Source organism: Ranitomeya variabilis, chromosome 4 (genome assembly GCF_051348905.1).
Source record: "Ranitomeya variabilis isolate aRanVar5 chromosome 4, aRanVar5.hap1, whole genome shotgun sequence".
In the NCBI taxonomy this organism is placed as follows: Eukaryota; Metazoa; Chordata; class Amphibia; order Anura; family Dendrobatidae; genus Ranitomeya; species Ranitomeya variabilis.
The window spans coordinates 37,979,213-37,999,807 of NC_135235.1; the positions used below are offsets into that span (position 1 = coordinate 37,979,213).

General features: G+C 42.1%; 1 protein-coding gene across 7 annotated transcripts in view; it reads right to left on the bottom strand.

Moving 5' to 3' along the window:
- The window catches only part of DHX32 (DEAH-box helicase 32 (putative)), a 68,885-nt gene that overhangs the window by 14,201 nt on the left and 34,089 nt on the right, over window positions 1-20,595 (bottom strand). For 6 of the 7 annotated variants that reach the window (XM_077258370.1, XM_077258365.1, XM_077258367.1 and 3 more), the window contains exons 4-7: window positions 12,089-12,461; window positions 9,620-9,865; window positions 4,226-4,325; window positions 3,739-3,897 (exon numbers count right to left, since the gene is read on the bottom strand). In XM_077258370.1, coding sequence (XP_077114485.1) covers window positions 3,739-3,897; window positions 4,226-4,325; window positions 9,620-9,865; window positions 12,089-12,461 — 878 coding nt within the window. Of the gene's footprint in view, window positions 1-3,738; window positions 3,898-4,225; window positions 4,326-9,619; window positions 9,866-12,088; window positions 12,462-14,778; window positions 14,904-20,595 lie in introns of those variants that run through there. The other variant, XM_077258371.1, reaches the window with a different exon arrangement.

Below are 20,595 nucleotides of genomic sequence, written 5' to 3' on the forward strand. Positions count from 1 at the left end.
TTTCCTCTGGGTTCTCCGGTTTCCTCCCACACTCCAAAGAAATACTGATAGGAAATATAATTTGTGAGCCCCAATGGGGACAGTGATGATAATGTCTGTAAAGTGCTGTGGAATTAATTGCACTTTATAAGTGAGAAAAATGAATAAATAGTGGCTGAATTTCTGACTTCTATCATTTTGGCTTTGTTCATCCACCACCAGATGGAGCTGCAGATTGATTTTTACATTTAGTATTGAAATCAATGGAATCCACATCAATCTGTATGTAGTGATCCCCCTAGTGGTGGCTGCAAGTAACTGCTATGACAAAGTCAAAGTTCAGAGCCTTGGGCTTTACCCCATGGTGATAGGACTCGTGTACAATTTTTGTCTGCAGGAAATCAAAGGAATCCTAGAAATTCACAAACAAGGCAGGTCCAGTCTGATTTAGTACTTTGAGGGCATGTGCATCCTAGATCTAGTTTTACTCCACGTTGCTGGAACAATGTTATTACATACTTACCAATACGCACTCTCATCTAACCATCATGCCTGCATCGCCTCACCACTAATTTGAGATTGTGTGCAGCGAGAGACCGCTGCAGAGAGGAGAGGGATGAGAATGCTCCTGCACACACTGACATTGTCTGCTCTTGTGCCCTGCAGTGTCAGTGCATCCAGGGATGGGGATTTGTATTGGGCAGCGCTCAAAAGCGAGTGCTGTCAATCACTAAGTGGAGGGGCGGAGGAATGTACTTAGGGTGGGCATTATGGTACACTAAGCCCTAGGCCACGCCAAGTGTGCACCAAAGCCCCCCTTTTACATGTCAAATAAAACGGTTTTAAGCAAAATTAACAAAATCTACAGCACACGTATGATCGTTATGGTGGGCGAAGTCACCTACATAGTTCAATTTAAGTTTTGAGAGCGACAGACTCCCTTTGAGAGCTAGAAGCATAAAATATATTGGTGAGGAGTCTGGCGGCCAGCAGTGAAGGCGACGGCCGTGGAGAACGTACTTTTATTACTTTGTGGGTGGAATTTCCAGCACAAGATCAATATTCTACTAATGAATGTTTTTGCTTAGAGAATGGATGTGGTTTATCCACAGCGTGCCAAAGCGGCACTGCCCCGAAAATGTATTGTCGAAGTGTCTATCATTATAAGTCACATACAGGACGGTCTGATGGACATCTCTAAAGTAAATAAAGGACCAAAGAAAAATGTTCTTATCTATTGCACCGATTTCATTATTAGAATACTACACACAAAAAAAACATCCCCGCTCTTCCACTCTTAAATCGCCTCCTCTTATTTGTCTTTGGCTCATCTTATGATTAAAAACTGAGAAATGTATAAAGGAATCTCCTCTGTCTCAGCAGATCAGCCCACACATCCCTCACCCTCTTCACTTTGCCGTGTCTGGCTTTAAGACAAGTGTCTGCAGCAGAAACCTCTCCCCTTTTGCTTGGTAAAACGAAATATCACATCACCCCACCCCATTGGCTAAAAAAAACTGAAACAGTTGGACACCAGCTGAAGATGGGACAGATCATAAGCAGAATAACGCAGTATGTTCTCTGTAAAATTTCTATAAGAACGTCTGTTTAAAGGCTTTTTTACATGGGTAGTTAAGTGTCGAAAGAAAATTCGTAAGGATTCTTCTTCTTGATTATCAGTGCACGTAAACATGATATCGACTGGCTGCAGCAATTCGATGCCCCAATGTCATCACCCACAGAGAAAACAACACCAACATTCGTGGAAAGGCATCGCTGCGGGATGCAAGTACAGACTGTTCCACATTGTCACACATTGAGCCCAAACATTCTGCTCTCTTTGCTGTCACTGTGATGACATGTGCTGGAGCACAGCAGACCTGCATATGATTAGCAGCTTTCATTTCTAGTAGTCAGTATGGGGGGGGGGGGGGGGGGAGGTCGTGCTGCAGAAGTTTACTTTCATTACAAACACTTCTAGTAGCTCTCCTCTCAATTCAAATGAACTTTATTGGCACAACCAAACACACATTAACATTTCCAAAGTAAGTGTAGTGCTGCCAACTGTGCTGTACTGCCCCCACCACCACACTGACTGCTGGAGATGAAAGCTGTTAAGCAAGTACACTCAGGGCTGCTGTGCCCCGAAAGATGTAATCACTCTGCAGTGATTAGAGCAGACTGTCACCATGTCTCACACAGAGCCTGTTCTAAGTTATATCATCATGGGTTTGTTCTTTTTTTTTTTTTTTGCCTTGTATGTGAATGCCTGCTTATGATTAACAGAGCTGGCAGCACTATGAGAGGAGAGCTACTAGAAGTGTTTGTAATGAAACTCAACACTGCAAAGCTGTCACTCCTCCCCCCACACTGACTGCTGGAGATGAGAACTGAAAGCTGTTCCTTAATCACACTCAGGTCTGCTGTGCTCCAGCACATCATCACTCTGAGTGAGGAGAGTAGAATATCATTATATCTCACACTGAGCATGTTCAAAACTATTGCGGGGGCACATTCTTCTTTACCCGGTGTGTAGTCTCTCTGGTATCGCCCAATTGGACATAAAAAATTAACTGTTTAGGTGCCAAATATTTTGATCCTTAATATCTCCGCAAAGGAGAAGCGAAATTTAAAAAAAAAAAAAGAGTTTTATTTTGCTCTCCAGCTGCTATCACATATGTGTCCAGTTCAACATGAAAAATTTGCTGCACCGTCCTCTCTAATAAGAAATGCAGAGGTATGCAAATATAACGTCCAACCACCCCTAAATTATATTGCCTTCATTACATATAAATCTAGAGTGTCTAGAAACCAAAATTGATGAGAGGTGAAGACAGGGTACTTAGAAATGGGGAAAAAGCAGGACACCCATGACTGATAAATCTGTCTCATGTACAATATATGAAATCTTATCCACACATACATAAGTGTTTTTTTTTTCCTAAAGGCACATTTATGGCAGAAGACAGGATATGCCATTAATGTCTGATAGATACTGGTCCCATGTCTGATCTGCACCTACTTCCAGAATGCAGTGAGGGCCCCTGATCCCCCAGTCAGGGCTCTCACCATTGACTGCAATGAGAATTCTGAATATAGGTGAGGGCACATGCTTGTCTGTGTGCAGAACACCATAGCCGTAGTTGGAGGAAGCCGCACGAGAGGCAAACATCTCTAATCACTGTGGCCAGGCACTAGTTGGACCCCCATTGCGGTCCTACATTTGGGAGACATTTACTTTGCCTCAATACTCCTACATTCCTCTGATGCTGCAGAGGCAAAGATACCAAAGCTAGAAAATTGGGAGAGTGCACAGTTCAGGCCAGCAGCACAGCCTTGCCACTGGAACAAACTGTCAATCATTAGCACACCACAGCCCAGGCAGGCAGGAAGCCAGGAGGTAGTGGAGTTGTATGAAAAACCTCTATGAAAGGAGTTATCCCATGAACGCTTCTTACCTATCCATAGAATAGATGACAATATGTATAATCCCTGAGGTCATGATGAGACCCCTATAGAGTACAAGAACAGGGGGCCCAAAGTTTCCTTTTGTGAATGGAGATACAGTGAGCATGTGCAACCACCACCTCTGCAGAGTGAATAGAGCAATGGTCGCACATGCTCACTAATGCTCGACTAACACAGGGGACGTTGAGACTCCTGTTCTTGCGATTGTGGAGGTCCCAACAATCGGTCACCCGGCGATCATACATTTATCCATTTTTTACATGCAGATTGCAAATCTTCTCAGACACATACCAGGTCTGTTGATGAATTCACAGTGGCCCAGACCGGCTATGTCCATCCTCTTCAGAAACAGAACCATTGAAGTCAGATTTGACTCTTCCACTTTTGGAGTCAGGAAAGTTTTCATGTCACTTTGGGCAAAGTCCTCTGTGTAGAGGCAGAAGACTTTACCTGTAGGAGGAAAAATACTTAATGTGTAAAATGGGAAACTGCAAATAGTTGTATACAGCCAGAGACAAGTTAATGGCAGCTATGACCATCGTTACAGCAATGGCTGGCTGGCATATAGTAATGTCTGCAGTTGGTGGCTAACACTGTGGACGCCGACAATTTGTAAGTTCTAAAAAAACATTCTAAATAATTCAGCCCAAATTTCAAAAATTTTTTACGGTAAATACAGTGCCATTACAAATTTATCATTTGCTTTACACTACCCTTGTGGCATTAGTCAATATTATATCTTATGTGTTGAGTCAACTGTTCGGTTATTACATTATACCTGTAGGACACGTGCCCAGAACCTGCTTCCTCATCTCAGCTCGGATTTTACTAATTGGCTGTGTGATCAGAGATTCGGCCCGGATTCTGGTGTTGTAAACCTAGAAAGGGAAAGATCAGAATTAATAATCACAAGAACGAAGAAAAAAAAATAATATATAGTTTGCATCTTTCACCATTTCTTCTTTAGCAAAGATTAAAAAAAATAAAATAATTAAACTTACCCAACCTTTTATTGTCATCTGGCCTGTGATGAAACCGAAATGATTGCAGAGAAGTGATCTCTACAGATCACTGTGCAGGAAGTGATCTCTACAGAAAAAGGAAGTGACTGCAGAGAAGTGATCTCTACAGAGCAGGAAGTGATCTCTGCAGTCGCTTCCTTTTTCTGTAGAGAAGTGATCTCTATAGAGCAGGAAGTGATCTCTACAGAAAAAGGGAGCGACTGCAGAGAAGTGATCTCTATAGAGCAGGAAGTGATCTCTACAGAAAAAGGAAGCGACTGCAGAGAAGTGATCTCTACAGAGCAGGAAGCGACTGCTGAGAAGTGATCTCTACATAACAGGAAGAGACTACTGAGAAGTGATCTCTACAGATCACTGTACAGGAAGTGATCTCTACACAACAAGGAAGCGACTGCAAAGAAGTGATCTCTACAGACCAGGAAGTGACTGCTGAGAAGTGATCTCTACAGAGCAGGCAGCGACTGCTGAGAAGTGATCTCTACAGAGCAGGAAGATACTACTGAGAAGTGATCTCTACAGATCACTGTACAGGAAGTGATCTCTACAGAGCAGGAAGTGATCTCTACAGAACAAGGAAGCGACTGCAGAGAAGTGATCTCTACAGAAAAGGAAGCAACTGCTGAGAAGTGATATCTACAGAACAGGAAGTGCTCTCTACAGAACATGGAAGCGACTGCAGAGAAGTGATCTCTACAGAAAAGGAAGCGACTGGTGACAAGTGATCTCTACAGAGCAGGAAGTGATCTCTACAGAACAAGGAAGCGACTGCCAAGAAGTGATCTCTACAAAGCAGGAAGCGACAGCAGAAAAGTAATCTTTACAGAATAAGAAGGGTTATCCTAATACTAGGTTTAGTAACAAGAGTGAAAACTGCAAGAGTCAAGACTTTAATAAAATGGCATGGAAAAAAAAAAAAAATCAAATTCTCAACAACCGTAAAAATATACGTTTAAAAATTAAAAAAAAAAAAATCTTTTCATCAATAGATAATTATTAGTGATGAGCAAATATACTCGTTACTCAAGATTTCTCGAGCATGCTCGGGGGTCCTCCGAGTATTTTTTTTGTGCTCGGAGATTTAGTTTTTCTTGCCGCAGCTGAATGATTTACATCTGTTAGCCAGCATAAGTACATGTGGGGATTCCCTAGCAACCAGGCAACCCCCACATGTACTTATGCTGGCTAACAGATGTAAATCATTCAGCTGCGGCAAGAAAAACTAAATCTTCGAGCACTAAAAAATACTCGGAGGACCCCCGAGCATGCTCGAGAAATCTCGAGTAATGAGTATATTCGCTCATCACTAATAATTATCCTGTGACACACTCCCTTTAAGACAGTTTGTGTAGCTTAGATTCTATATTGGACAATGGAGATTCAGAATGTTTGCTATACAGTTCCCCTCTCAAAGCAAAACATAATTTGCATTAGGATACCTGCCAGACAGTGCCAGGGGAACGAACACTTTGTTGCATCAAGCTTTTCCTTATCTCTGCTCTGAGGTCTTTAATATAAGGCATGCTAAGTGGTTGCTTTAGGCCATGTTCACACGTTCAGTATATTACATCAGTATTTGTAAGCCAAAACCAAGAGTAGAGCAATCAGAGGAAAAGTATAATAGAAACATATGCACCACTTCTGGCTTACAAATACTGATGTAAAAATACCGAACGTGTGAACATGGCCTCATGGTGATTTCACACTCTGCCTTTCTGTGAGGATGAAGCTGCAGTTTTAGAAAATGTAGGCTAAAGCTGTATGCACACGTTCAGGATTTTTCACGTTTTTTTTGCGATAAAAACGCATACATTAAGCATCCTATTAGAATGCAATCCGCAATTTTTGTTCACATGTTGCATTTTTTTCCATGGCGGAATCGCATTCCGGAAAAAAAACGCAGCATTGTTCCGCTTACTTTCCGCATGTGGCTATGCTCACCATGTGGTAAGTAAGCGGATCATGTGCGGTTGGTACCCAGGGTGGAGGAGAGGAGACTCTCCTTCAGACCCTGGGAACCATATAATTGTTAAAAAAAAAATAAAAAAAAGAATTAAAGTAAAAAAATCATGATATTCTCACCTTCCTGCGTCCCGAGCAGTCTTCCGCTCCTTACGATGCTTCCGTTCCCAATAATGCATTGCGAGAATGACCTGTGATGACGTAGCGGTCTCGCGAGATGCTACGTCATCTGAAGTCATTGCCGCAATGCATTATTGGGACTGGAGCATCGCGAGAAGTGGGAAGACTGCCGGGGACGCCAGAAGGTGAGAATATCACGATTTTTTATTTTTTTATTTTTAATGTTCTTTTTACTATTGATGCTGCATAGGCCCCTTTTAAGGCCGGGGTCAAACTTGTGAGTTCAATGCGAGAAACTCGCACGAGTCTCTTGCATCAAGTCACGGCACTGCCGCCGACACTCGGGACCAGAGTTTGTGGCTGCATGTATTACTATGCAGCCGCACCCTCCGGTCCAGAGTGCTGGTGGCAGTGCCGGGACTTGATGCGAGAGACTCGTGCAAGTTTCTCGCATTGAACTCGCAAGTGTGACCTCGGCCTAAGTAAGAGGCTTCAACATTTCAGGCATAAAGTGTTCTAAGGATACATTGAAGTACAATGAGTACATCTCCTGCTGTATAAATGGAACCAGCAAGAATGCATAGTAAAAAAAATATAATCTGACAATACAATATGACTGATGGCCCACAGGCTTTGAAATCTCATGTCCAATCCTTTTAGCAAACTCAACGTACGACAGGAAATCATCCTGCAGTACTATACACGAGTCAATCCATTTCATGTCAAGTGATAGATCACAACAGGAGAGGTCAGCAATCAATGCATTCTAATGTAAATTAGCAAAGCTTCATCTTCTGCTTTTCTGTGAGGCATTTCAATATTTCAGGTACTGGCAACCGGTAATCTCACGAAACAAGAGCCCAGCCGAGCTTCATAAACTGCATCAGTCTCTGAGCCATTAGTGTCCCGTAACTCCAAGCTCTTCTTTGCTCATTAGTTTCATAGTTATTTAGTAGAGGCAGATATACAGCATTTTAAGATCAGCAAGACGCTATATAAAACATCGCAAGTGATTATCAGCCTGGCAACAACAAGCACACAGGTCAAGGGGTGTGAACACACCCATCGCGGTACTCCAGGACAGGTTTTTTTTTTGTTTGTTTTTTTTTTTACCATTAGCTTGTAGTTAGATTGCCTACCATAATACTCACATTACCTAAATTTACTACTAGCAGTATAATACATTACTTACAACCTGCGAAAGTAAGTTTTTTAGTTTTTTTTATTAGTGTAGGTGGGTCAGCAGATTATGAAATCATGAATCATGTTCGCTCTACTATTAGCTAAAACCGGTTAGAAAATATTGCACTGTTTGGCTACTAGGCACTCTAGGAGACAGCCCAAATCAAAGTGGGTGAAAAAAAAAAAAAAAAGGGGACTCAGGAGCAAAACACAGAATATAATATATATATTTAGGGCATATCTAGGTGCAGTTAGGCCTGTGCTACCTGTTCTATTAAGATATCTTTTCGTGGTTGGCAGAACTTCTTGGCTCATAAGCACATTTATATTTGCACGTTTTTTAGAAATTTTTGAATGTTGTTTTTTTAGCTACGCTGGTCCTCAAAAAAATGCAGTACAGAGCGATCAGAAGATCAAATATACCACACACAAAAAAAAAAAGTTTTATCACATATACTGTGCCATGTATGCTTTTTTGTTTTTAGAAATGTTTAAAAAATTTTACATCATATTAAATTAAAAATATAATAATCTAAGTTTGGTATATCCATAACTGTACTGTCTGGGAGAATCATGTTACTAGGTAATTTTTACAGTATAAAGAATGCTGCAAAAACAGTTTCTGAATTGCATTTTTATTTTTTTATTTTCTTACAACATTTCAACATTTTTTCCCCCATATTTCAGTGCAGTATGGGCTGATTCTTTATTATGATGATTATTAATTTGCACATTTTTTTAAAGTTTTTGGCATTTTTTGCCCATTTTTCTTTTACACCATTTCTTTTTAATTTGCACATTTTTTAAAGTCTATGCTGTGTGTTTGTTTTTTTTTTGCTTGTTTTTTTAATTTTGTCATTGTGGGCATGGTTCGGTGTTCTAAATGTTTTTTGGCTGATTCTTCAATTATGACTTTAAAAAGTTGCAAAGTTTTTGTGCAAATGCACTGGGTTCCTCTTCTCCTCTGGAGTAATTTTATAAGTGGCAGGAATTTTTGCTCAAAATTTGGAACCCATTAGAGGAAGATGCCGAAACAGTAGAGGAAAGAAATACAGAATATTTTTTAAGTGGTGAAAAATGCAAGATCCATGTGCAACATTTTGAGGAATTTGCAAAAAAAAACTAAATCAAAATAAAAAACACCCAAATAATAAAATCGGGCTTTATATGGTAAAGTAAAACGATGCAATTTGTTAAAAATTTAAAATAGCAACTCCTTCCACAAAAAAAAAAAAAAAAAAGACTTGAAGCGGTGAAGTCGACAGAATATAAAAGTTCTGGCTCTTCAAAATGAAGAAAAAAAAAAAGAAAAGGACAAAAGTGCAAATTGATTGCGCCAGTAAGGAGTCATGCCACCTCAACTAATACTCACTAAATTTAAAGTTCATAAGACCATATTTTTTCATGAAATAAAAAAAAAAAAAAAAAAGAAAGAAAAACGTCCAACATTATTCACTTGGCGGGTTCAGATAGGCTTTGCTCCCCCCAGAATCAAATCTGCTTGTGAAAATAAATAAATCGAATGAGAGCCACCCATTCAAGACTATGGGTTTGCAAATAAATAAATTAACTAAATAATCCCAAGAATATTATACACTGGACCATCTTAACGGTGTAGCACAAAAAAATAAAATAATAAAAATTGCAGTATAGCGGCTGTGAAGAGTAGACGACATCCATCTGTGCTTGGATTGCTTGCCATAAAATAGCTAATAGCCGGAGCAGAGCTTGGACACTGACTGCGACATTGTAAGGATCTGGCAGCTACAGGAGGAGATGCAGAAGAGCAGAACACATAGTAAGACATTATTTTGCAAGGCTTGGATCGGACCTTGGAGATTTTTTATTTTTGGGAGAAGCAATAGGAAAAAATTAAATATGGCATTTACCTTTCTCCGCTCCACCCCAACATCAATGACAAAGTGAATGTTGCTCATCCAGACGAGGGACTCGCCAAGACTGGTCGTTAACACCACTTTCCTCCTGTGGTCTTTACATCCATAATCCAGCCCCTCGTATGGCAAGTATTGCGGAAGGCTTTGATGAGGGTAGAGTGGAATTGGAAGCAATTCGCCTACTTTAGGATTTGGGTGTATAGTCTCCTGGTGGATCATTTCATAGGCCTGTTTGATTTCCTAAGAATAATTAAAAAAAAAAAAAAAAAACATTAAAAATTAGTATCTGGAAAATAAAAAAAATTAATATATGTTTAGGCAACTTTTAAATTAGCTCAAAAAAGGTTGTTCCTTCCTGCCCCAGGAAGATTGCAGAGTTGTGAAAAACATGTAATGCTTCACTTCCCCTGCGGAGGCACTGCAGGCATATTAAACACTTTTCGATGAATCCCTAAATGGATTACTGCCAATGTTAAGGGGTTGTGCACCTTTTTATCCTCATTTAAATGCATGCAGAAATCATTTTTTGCAATTGGGATCATTAATCATTTTGCAACCTGCCTTTTACAGGCCCTTTGTTTCCCTAAGCATTCAACTTCAATGTGGTCTGTAGCCATACATCAGTTGAAAGAAGAAGATAAGAGATACAAACTCCCTGGTATAGGGGGCTGACTGACAGATTCTCAGCTAACCCATACAGAAGCCGGCAAATAGACAGTGCGACACAGAGGCTGTAGAAGGCAAAGGATGGAAAAACTGTACTGAACTAGTAACATATTACCCGATGTGGCAGTTAAACCCTATCAGATGAGTATTGGCCAAACCCGCAAGATTTCAGCAGGACTAGTTAGCCATTTAATATGCAAGTATGCTCCGACTCATCCACCTCCTAACATCTACAGAAGGGTGTAAGATCAGGCAGGTTAAATTTCAACATGCTCAATCTTTTGCTCTCACGAGGGATAAACCGCCACTTAAAGTATAAGGCAGCATCTTATTAACATGTTTAAGGCTTATTCTAGGCTACCAGATATACCTCCAAATAGTCACCACATTACTTGTTCTACCCTCATATGTTTCCCTAGAAGAACATGCGCTACATGCCCATCAGCTGAGATTTGATTGATTTCTTAAAGGGGATACGGGAAGAGGTTGTCCCTTAAGAGAAGTCTTGCTTAGAACTAGGAACACAAGATGCCAATTATTGGGGTCATGGAATCATAGAATGGTAGAGTTAGAAGAGACCTCCTGGGTCATCTGGACCAACCCCCTGCTCAAATGGACAGATCATTTTACATCTTCTGCAGAATTAAAACCTGAGCAACTTGCCAAGAAAGTCATTGGAAACTTTTCAGAATCTTGTTAAAGGTCTTTGTATAGTTTGAAAAATAAATATATATATATATATATATATATATATATATATATATATATATATATATATATATATATATATATATATATATATATATATATATATATATATATTCGTCTAAGGGGCACTTCCGTCTGTTTGTCTGTCTGTCTGTGTCGGTTTGTCATGGAAATCCTGGGTCGCTGATTGGTCGAGGCCATGCATTGCGGTCTCGCGAGACCGCCACGTCATCTCGCGAGACCGTAATGTATTCTTGGGACCGGAGCATCGCTAAATGCCTCGCCTGGATCTGGGGGCGCCGGAAGTGAGTATATAACTATTTTTTATTTTTATTTTTTATTTAACAGGGATATGGTGCCCACATTGCTATATACTACGTGGGCTGCGCTATATACTACGTGGGCTGCGCTATATACTACGTGGGCTGCGCTATGGCTGCGCTATATACTACATGAGCTGTGCTATATACTACGTGGCTGTGCTATATGCTACGTGGGCTGTGCTATATGCTACGTGGGCTGTGCTATATGCTACGTGGGCTGTGCTATATTTCTCTGCTGTATCTGTGCATCATGAATCGTGGTATGTGTTAAAGAGGGGGGCCCACTGAGACTCTTTCCCCCGGGGCCCTCAAAAACCTGGAGCCGGCCCTGGCTTCACTGATTGTTCGCGGCCAGCCGGAAACAATCAGCGACAGGCGCAGTCCGGCCACGAATTGGCGCGGAATTTGAACCACGCTTAGCTATTTGGTCGCGCCCGGCTGAATCCTGTGTATAAATTTAATTATTCTAAAATCTTCATAAATAAACTACATACATATTCTAGAATACCCAATGCGTTAGAATCGGGTCACCATCTAGTAAATAAATAAATAAATTGTTCCCAATGTCTCTCAGCCCCACTTAACTACTTTGGAGTTCCTTTTCTAGTAGAAAAAAAAAAAAAAAAAAGTAGGAAACTTTGGAGAAAGTTCTAAGCTCCACCATTAGGTGGTCATTTTTTTCCTGCTCATAAAACTTTACTTAAAAAGTAGGAGCCAAGTGATCAAACGCAGAGAAGTAGCCCAGAACCCACTCACACCCACTTACTTGCTCACAAGCCAAGAAGACAACAATGTCCCCTTTCTCTTGTGTGTGGTGGATTTCATAAAGGAGTCTTAAAGCCGCGTGGAAATAGTCTTGTTGGATTGCCGAGGTGTATACTACTTCTGCTGAACAAGTGCCTTCCACCTCGACGAGAGGAACGTTTCCGTAGTACGAGACTATTTTACTAGACAGTTCAGGAGGGGAGATGATCACGACCTTCAGTTCGGGTCGAGCTAAAAGCATGTCTTTAAGGAAAGCGAGGAGGACATCGGTAGATACAAAGCGCTCGTAGACATCATCGATGATGATTACTCCGTAGTTGGACAAGAGGGGATTGGACATCATCTCACGCAGTAACATCTCGTCTGTGCAGTACCTGCAATGTGGAAAAAAAAAAAGTCTATACGCTTTAGATTTACTTATATAATTCATTCATATAGCAGTGCCATATTCCACAGCGTGGGGGAGAGATGGTGCCAGTCTCCGTTGGAGCCAACAGTCCACCTTACAATTTAAAGATTTATTCCCAAAACAGAAAGTTATCCACTATACACAGGATAGGGGAAAATTTGTTGATGGCCTCGGTCTGACCTTTGGGATCTCTACTGATCCAGAATCCCATATTCGATGGAGCAAAAGATAGTAGGCTCGGCATCCACTCCACCTATTGTCTATGGGACTGCTGGAGCTACGAGTACAGGGCTCCGCTCCATTCCTGGTCTATAGGACTGCTGAAAATAGAAGACGCCTCAGAATTGGCAGGATCAAACCCAAAGTGATCAACAAGTTATCCTATTAATTATTATATTTTGGGAAAAAACCCATCAGGAGAAAGGTAAGCACTTGGAAAATACACCAGACGGGGTCTCAAAAGTTGGACCCTAGGATGGCATATACTTTCCATCCTTGCGTTATCAGGCGGAGGTGGATATTTGGTACTCAGATGGGGCTCAGTACAGTACCAGGCTCAGACGCATGTAAGGATGTCCCATTGCCTCTGGAACAACATTAAAAAGGGCCAAGGATGCTTCATTTTGTCCAAGTATGGACCATCAATGAAAGAGATGATCAGCTAGGGCTAAAAGAAGTTCTGAGTGGGGTATTAAATATTGTACCATACCCCTGACTAGTTGTCACACCACCCTAAACAAATGCCTACTGTGCCAACACCTAGTCCTGGTGCAGGCTGGCATAAACAAAGGATGCTCCCATAGGTTCTGTCAATAAAAGGTTCTGTAAATTCTAGACTATGGTGGGAGGAAGGCTCGTTCGGTTAGCAGCTATTCCATGTATGCTCAGCTTGGCCGAGTGTGTATGTGTTCTATAGGGAGAACATTGACAGACACCTCTGGTGCCTGGTTCCATTATCGTAAGGACAAATCAATTGGGCATGTTGTCATTCAACATGCCCGATCTTTCTCTCTACTGACTTTCACGGTTAAGTGCTGTTACCAAAATCAGCCATCATTCATCTTGAGCTGAACAGTATGATGGGCACTAAAGGGACCAGCACGAGACAATTCTATTTGGATCCAATCAGTGGAGGCGAGGGTCTATTTCTTACAGGTTAATTCACAAATAACCTATTAGACCTTATTGATGATACGTCCTCAGTGTGGACCGAGCATCACAGCTACAACGTTACATTTAATTAATGGATTTCTTCAGTGTAATAAGCTTTTTAATCCAGACTGAATTCAGACAAATGAGGCTTCGGACTTTGCACCATGACAGCCTGATCTAATAAAATTCTGCTCTCGTGGCGATTTTCCTTCCCTACTCGTTATCAAAAACTTATTTGTCTTTAAAAAAAAAAAAAAAAAAAGTTGCACAATTTTACAACGTCTTGTCACTGAAAGCAGCTGACAAAGGGAAAACGCAATCCAATGTCATCACAGTCGCCGGACCCTTTAGTCTTCTCTTCTACCGTGACATTTACAAAGAGCTGGCGGGGTGACGTATTGGAAGAATACTAGACAGGGAAACACAATTATGTCAATACGGATGAAATAACAAGCTCATCTTCCGGGGAAAACGCTACGCTTAGCGAAACATACCGGAGGAATTACTGGCAATAGGAGCCCAAACGGCCGGTTGTCAGTGCGGAGTTATGTGGAGATGAATGTTGATGTCCTCTTGTTAGAAATGGACCCAAAAAAAAGAGTGATCCATTTATTAATTTATATGGAGCCCCTCAGTCCTGATACAGTCCCACCAGTTTTAGTCTTCCTCGTCCACAGGCATAATCCCATCCCATCAGAAGTAAATGTTGGCATCTGAACTTTTCATTTTATTAGCGGTCTGTCCCGAGTACGGTATATATTTACCAAGTGGTCTTAGATCTAAAACAGGTCGATGGGGTTTTTGGCAACAATGAATGTCGCATTTATTCCATATTAAGATTATGTAAAGGGTTTTTTTGGTGTGGATTAGTTAGGAGTGAGAATGCTCAGATAAAGTGTTATCCAAGCATTATCGAGTGCTAATAGAGTATCTCGGGCAAGCTCGAATACTATGCTTGAGTTGCAGCGGCTCCATGTCTCGAGGCTGACAGCCGCAGCACATGCAGGGATTGCCTGTTTGTTAGGGCTGTTGTAGGGGGATAATTTGGAGAAGGGCAGTGTATTTTATAGGGTGGCAGTGTGGGGGAGCATGTACTGATGGTTGCTCTGGTGCTGTATTCATGTACTGACCGTAGTTGTGGCGCTGCATTCATGCAATGATGGTGGTTCTGATGCATGCATTAATTTCGGTAGAAGACAGACGAAACGGGCGTTGGGTGAGGGTTGAAGACAGTATTTATATTTCCTGTGGCCTTTATGTAGGTAACTTTATCTATGCAGCACTTGACTTCTCTTCTGAATATACACTATAATCAACAGACATTGACGGATCACTAAACACTTTGTCATCAAACTGTTCCGTCCATGAATTGGGATATACCATACCATATTTTATGTGATTACATAAGCTGTTACTGATATGTAACCCTTTAGGCCTTGGCATACTCCTTATGTATATATCATATAGTGTTTACTGATTTTAGATACTGGTGGGAACACAATATATGCTATTAACCCCTTAGTGACAGAGCCAATTTGGTACTTAATGACCGAGCCAATTTTTACAATTCTGACCAGTGTCACTTTATGAGGTTATAACTCTGGAACGCTTTATCGGATCCCGCTGATTCTGAGATTGTTTTTTTGTGACATGTTGTACTTCAAGTTAGTGGTAACATTTCTTCGATATTACTTGCGATTATTTATGAAAAAAATGGAAATATGGCGAAAATTTTTAAAATTTTGCAATTTTCAAACTTTGTATTTTTATGCCCTTAAATCAGAGAGATATGTCACAAAAAATAGTTAATAAATAACATTTCTCACATGTCTACTTTACATCAGCACAATTTTGGAAACAATTTTTTTTTTTGTTAGGGAGTTATAAGGGTTAAAAGTTGACCAGCAATTTCTCATTTTTACAACACCATGTTTTTTTTAGGGACCACATCACTTTTGAAGTGATTTTGAGGGGTCTATATGATAGAAAATAACCAAGTGTGACACCATTCTAAAAACTGCACCCCTCAAGCTGCTCAAAACCACATTCAAGAAGTTTATTAACCCTTTACGTACTTCACAGGAACTAAAACAATGTGGAAGAAAAAAATTAACATTTTACTTTTTTTTGCAAACATTTTACTTCAGAACCATTTTTTTTAATTTTCACAAGTGTAAAAACAGAAATTTAACCACAAATTTTGTTGTGCAATTTTTCCTGAGTACGCCGATACCCCATATGTGGAGGTAAACCACTGTTTGGGCGCACCGCAGAGCTTGGAAGTGAAGGAGCACCGTTTGACTGTTTCAATGCAGAATTGGCTGGAATTGAGATCGGACGCCATGTCGCGTTTGGAGAGCCCCTAATGTGCCTAAACAGTGGAAACCCCCCACAAGTGACACCATTTTGGAAACTAGACCCCCCAAGGAACTTATCTAGATGTGTGGTGAGCACTTTGAACCCCCAAGTGCTTCACAGAAGTTTATAACGTAGAGCCGTGAAAATAAAAAATCGCATTTGTTTTCACAAAAATGATTTTTTCGCCCACAAATTCTTATTTTCACAAGGGTAACAGGAGAAATTAGACCACAAAAGTTGTTGTGCAATTTCTCCTGAGTACGTCGATACCCCATATGTGGAGGTAAACCACTGTTTGGGCGCACCGCAGAGCTTGGAAGTGAAGGAGCACCGTTTGACTTTTTCAATGCAGAATTGGCTGGAATTGAGATCGGATGCCATGTCGCGTTTGGAGAGTCCCTGATGTGCCTAAACAGTGGAAACCCCCCACAAGTGATACCATTTTGGAAACTAGACCCCCCAAGGAACTTATCTAGATGTGTGGTGAGCACTTTGAACCCCCAAGTGCTTCACAGAAGTTTATAACGTAGAGCCGTGAAAATAAAAAATCTCATTTTTTCTACAAAAATGATCTTTTTGCCCCCAAATTTTTATTTTCACAAGGGTAACGGGAGAAATTAGACCACAAAAGTTGTTGTGCAATTTCTCCTGAGTACGTCGATACCCCATATATGGGGGTAAACCACTGTTTGGGCGCACCGCAGAGCTTGGAAGTGAAGGAGCACCGTTTGACTTTTTCAATGCAGAATTGGCTGGAATTGAGATCGGATGCCATGTCGCGTTTGGAGAGTCCCTGATGTGCCTAAACAGTGGAAACCCCCCACAAGTGATACCATTTTGGAAACTAGACCCCCCAAGGAACTTATCTAGATGTGTGGTGAGCACTTTGAACCCCCAAGTGCTTCACAGAAGTTTATAACGTAGAGCCGTGAAAATAAAAAATCTCATTTTTTCTACAAAAATGATCTTTTTGCCCCCAAATTTTTATTTTCACAAGGGTAACAGGAGAAATTAGACCACAAAAGTTGTTTTGCAATTTCTCCTGAGTACGTCGATACCCCATATATGGGGGTAAACCACTGTTTGGGCGCACCGCAGAGCTTGGAAGAGAAGGAGTGTCGTTTTACTTTTTCAATGTAGAATTGGCTGGAATTGAGATCGGACGCCATGTCACGTTTGGAGAGCCGCTGATGTGCCTAAACAGTAGAGACCCCCCACATATGACACCATTTTGGAAACTAGACCCCTTAAGGAACTTATCTAGATGTGTGGTGAGCACTTTAAACCCCCAGGTGCTTCACAGAAGTTTATAACGTAGAGCCGTGAAAATAAAAAAATCGCATTTTTTCTACAAAAATGATCTTTTTGCCTCCAAATTTTTATTTTACCAAGGGTAACAGGAGAAAATGGACCCCAGAAGCTGTTGTACAATTTGTCTTGAGTACGCCGACACCCCATATGTGGGGGTAAACCACTGTTTGGGCGCATGGCTGAGCTCGGAAGCAAAGGAGCGCCATTTGACTTTTCAATGCAAAATTGACTGGAATTGAGATCGGACGCCATGTCGCGTTTGGAGAGCCCCTGATGTGCCTAAACAGCAGAAACCCCCCAAAAGTGACCCCATTTTGGAAACTAGACCCCCCATGGAACTTATCTAGATGTGTAGTGAGAACTTTGAATGCCCAAGTGCATCACAGAAGTTTATAATGCAGAGTCGTGAAAATAAAAAATATATATTTTTTAACAATAAAGATTTTTTAGCCCCCAAGTTTTTATTTTCACAAGGGTAACAAGAGAAATTGGACCCCAAAAGTTGTTGTCCAATTTGTCCTGAGTATGCTGGTACCCCATATGTGGGGGTAAACCACTGTTTGGGCGCATGGCAGAGCTCGGAAGGGAAGGAGTGCCATTTTGGAATGCAGACTTTGATAGAATTGTCTGCGGGCGTTATGTTGCCTTTGCAGACCCCTAATGTACCTAAACAGTAGAAACCCCCAACAAGTGACCCCATTTTGGAAAATAGACCCCCCAAGGAACTTATCTAGATATGTGGTGAGAACTTTGAATGCCCAAGTGCTTCACAGAAGTTTATAATGCAGAGTAGTGAAAATAAAAAATATTTTTTTTCCCACAAAAAAGATTTTTTTAGCCCCCAAATTTTTATTTTCACAAGGGTAACAGGAGAAATTGGACCCCAAAAGTTGTTGTCCAATTTATCCCGAGTACGCTGATGCCCCATATGTGGGGGTAAACCACTGTTTGGGCGCACGGCAGAGCTCAGAAGGGAGGGAGTACCATTTGACTTTTTTAGCGCAAAATTGGCTGTCGTGTTTGGAGACCCCCTGATGTACCTAAACAGTGGAAACCCCCCAATTCTAACTCCAACCCTAACCCCAACACAGCCCTAACCCTAATCTCAACCCGATCCATAATCCTAATCACAACCCTAACGATAATCACAACCCTAACCCCAAAACAGCCCTAATCTCAACCCTAACCATAACCCTAATCAAAACCCTAAATCCAACACACCCCTAACCCTAATCCCAACCCTAACCCTAATCCCAACCCTAATCCCAAACGTAACACTAATCCCAACCCTAATCCAAACCCTAACCCTAATCCCAACTCTAACCCTAACTTTAGCCCCAACCCTAACTTTAGCCCCAACCCTAACCATAACTTTAGCCCCCGTCGTCACAAAAAAAGTTAAATGTAACCTTTTTTTTGTACGTCGCGTCCGCCATTTCCGCGGATGCGTGGCCGTAACTCTGCCCCCTCCTCCCCAGGACATAGACTGGGCAGCGGATGCGTTGAAAAACTGCATCCGCTGCCCACGTTGTGCACAATTTTCACAACGTGCGTCGGTACATCGGGCCGACGCATTGCGACCGCCCCGTACCGACGCAAGTGTGAAAGAAGCCTTAGGCTACTTTCAGACATAGCGCATTTTTGAGCGCTATTTTGCGGGCGCTTTTCAAAAATGCGCAATGTCATTTTCGTCTGCCGGCAAAGTGAATGAGAAATTCACTTTGCCGTTCAGACACACCGCAAAAAAACGCGGCGCTTTTGTCTGCAAACACGCCGGCGTAAAAAGAATTGACATGTCAATTCTTTACGCAGCGGCGTGTCTGCGTATCCCCCTAGGGCCCCATATTACCTTCCACACACAGCGCCTTTGTCCTGGGTGTCGGCGTCTTTGTACGGAGGGGTTGACACCCAGGACCGGACGTGACGTCGGACAGGAAGAGGGAAGCCCCCGCCCCCCAGTGAAGCAGCATGGAGTCCTTCTGTGTGTGTGTGTGTGCGTGTGTGTGCGTGTGTGTGTGTGTCCCCATGCGACGCTAGTGCCACCATTGTGCTAAGTCGCCGTATGGGACTACTACTCCCATCCGGTATTAGGATGGGAGAGTTGTCCCTGTGTCCGGCGACTTAGCACAATTGTAAAGTTACACAAAACACCTACACACAATACACATACATGACACACAGTACATACAACATATAACACAGAGTATATACTCACCAACAGCACACTTGTAGGCGAAGCCCTCGATCCTCCAGGAAAAAATCCAAAAATAATAAACCAAATTCATACTCCCTGTCCGCAGAATCCATAAAACGAGTGTCCCACGCCGATCGGCTGCTCTCCGGCGATACACTGCCAGGAGCGAAGCTCCTAGCAGTGTATCGCGTACTGTTCCGGAGTTCAATGACTCCGGCGTCTCGGTTAACAGCAGTACAGCTGCGTTGAACTTTCCCACGCAGCACTGCCGTTAAGCGAGAGTGCCGGGGTCAATGACCGCCGGTAAACTCGCTCGCGCATGCGCAGTGACACACCGACAGGAACTATGGCTCCTGTCAGTGTGTTGCTGCAGCCGTGGAGAGCAGACATATCTCTGGATGTGTCTGTTCTCCATGGAAAATCTTGATACGTGGCACTTAAATATGTGGCAATTAAATACGTGACACGTGGCACTTATACGTGATACGTGTCACTTAAATACGTGGCACTGAAATACGTGATACGTGGCACTTTGATACGTGGCACGTGTCTCTTAAATACGTGGCACGTGGCACTGAAAGATGTGGCACGTGGCACTTTGATACGTGGCACGTGGCACTTTGATACGTGGCACTGAAATATGTGGCACGTGGCACTTTGATACGTGGCACGTGGCACTTTGATACGTGGCACGTGGCACTTTGATACGTGGCACTGAAATATGTGGCACGTGGCACTTTGATACGTGGCACGTGTCACTTAAATACGTGGCACTGAAATATGTGGCACGTGGCACTTTGATACGTGGCACGTGTCTCTTAAATACGTGGCACGTGGCACTGAAAGATGTGGCACGTGGCACTTTGATACGTGGCACGTGGCACTTTGATACGTGGCACGTGGCACTGAAATATGTGGCACGTGGCACTTTGATACGTGGCACGTGGCACTTTGATACGTGGCACGTGGCACTTTGATACGTGGCACGTGGCACTTTGATACGTGGCACTGAAATATGTGGCACGTGGCACTTTGATACGTGGCACGTGTCACTTAAATACGTGGCACGTGGCACTGAAATATG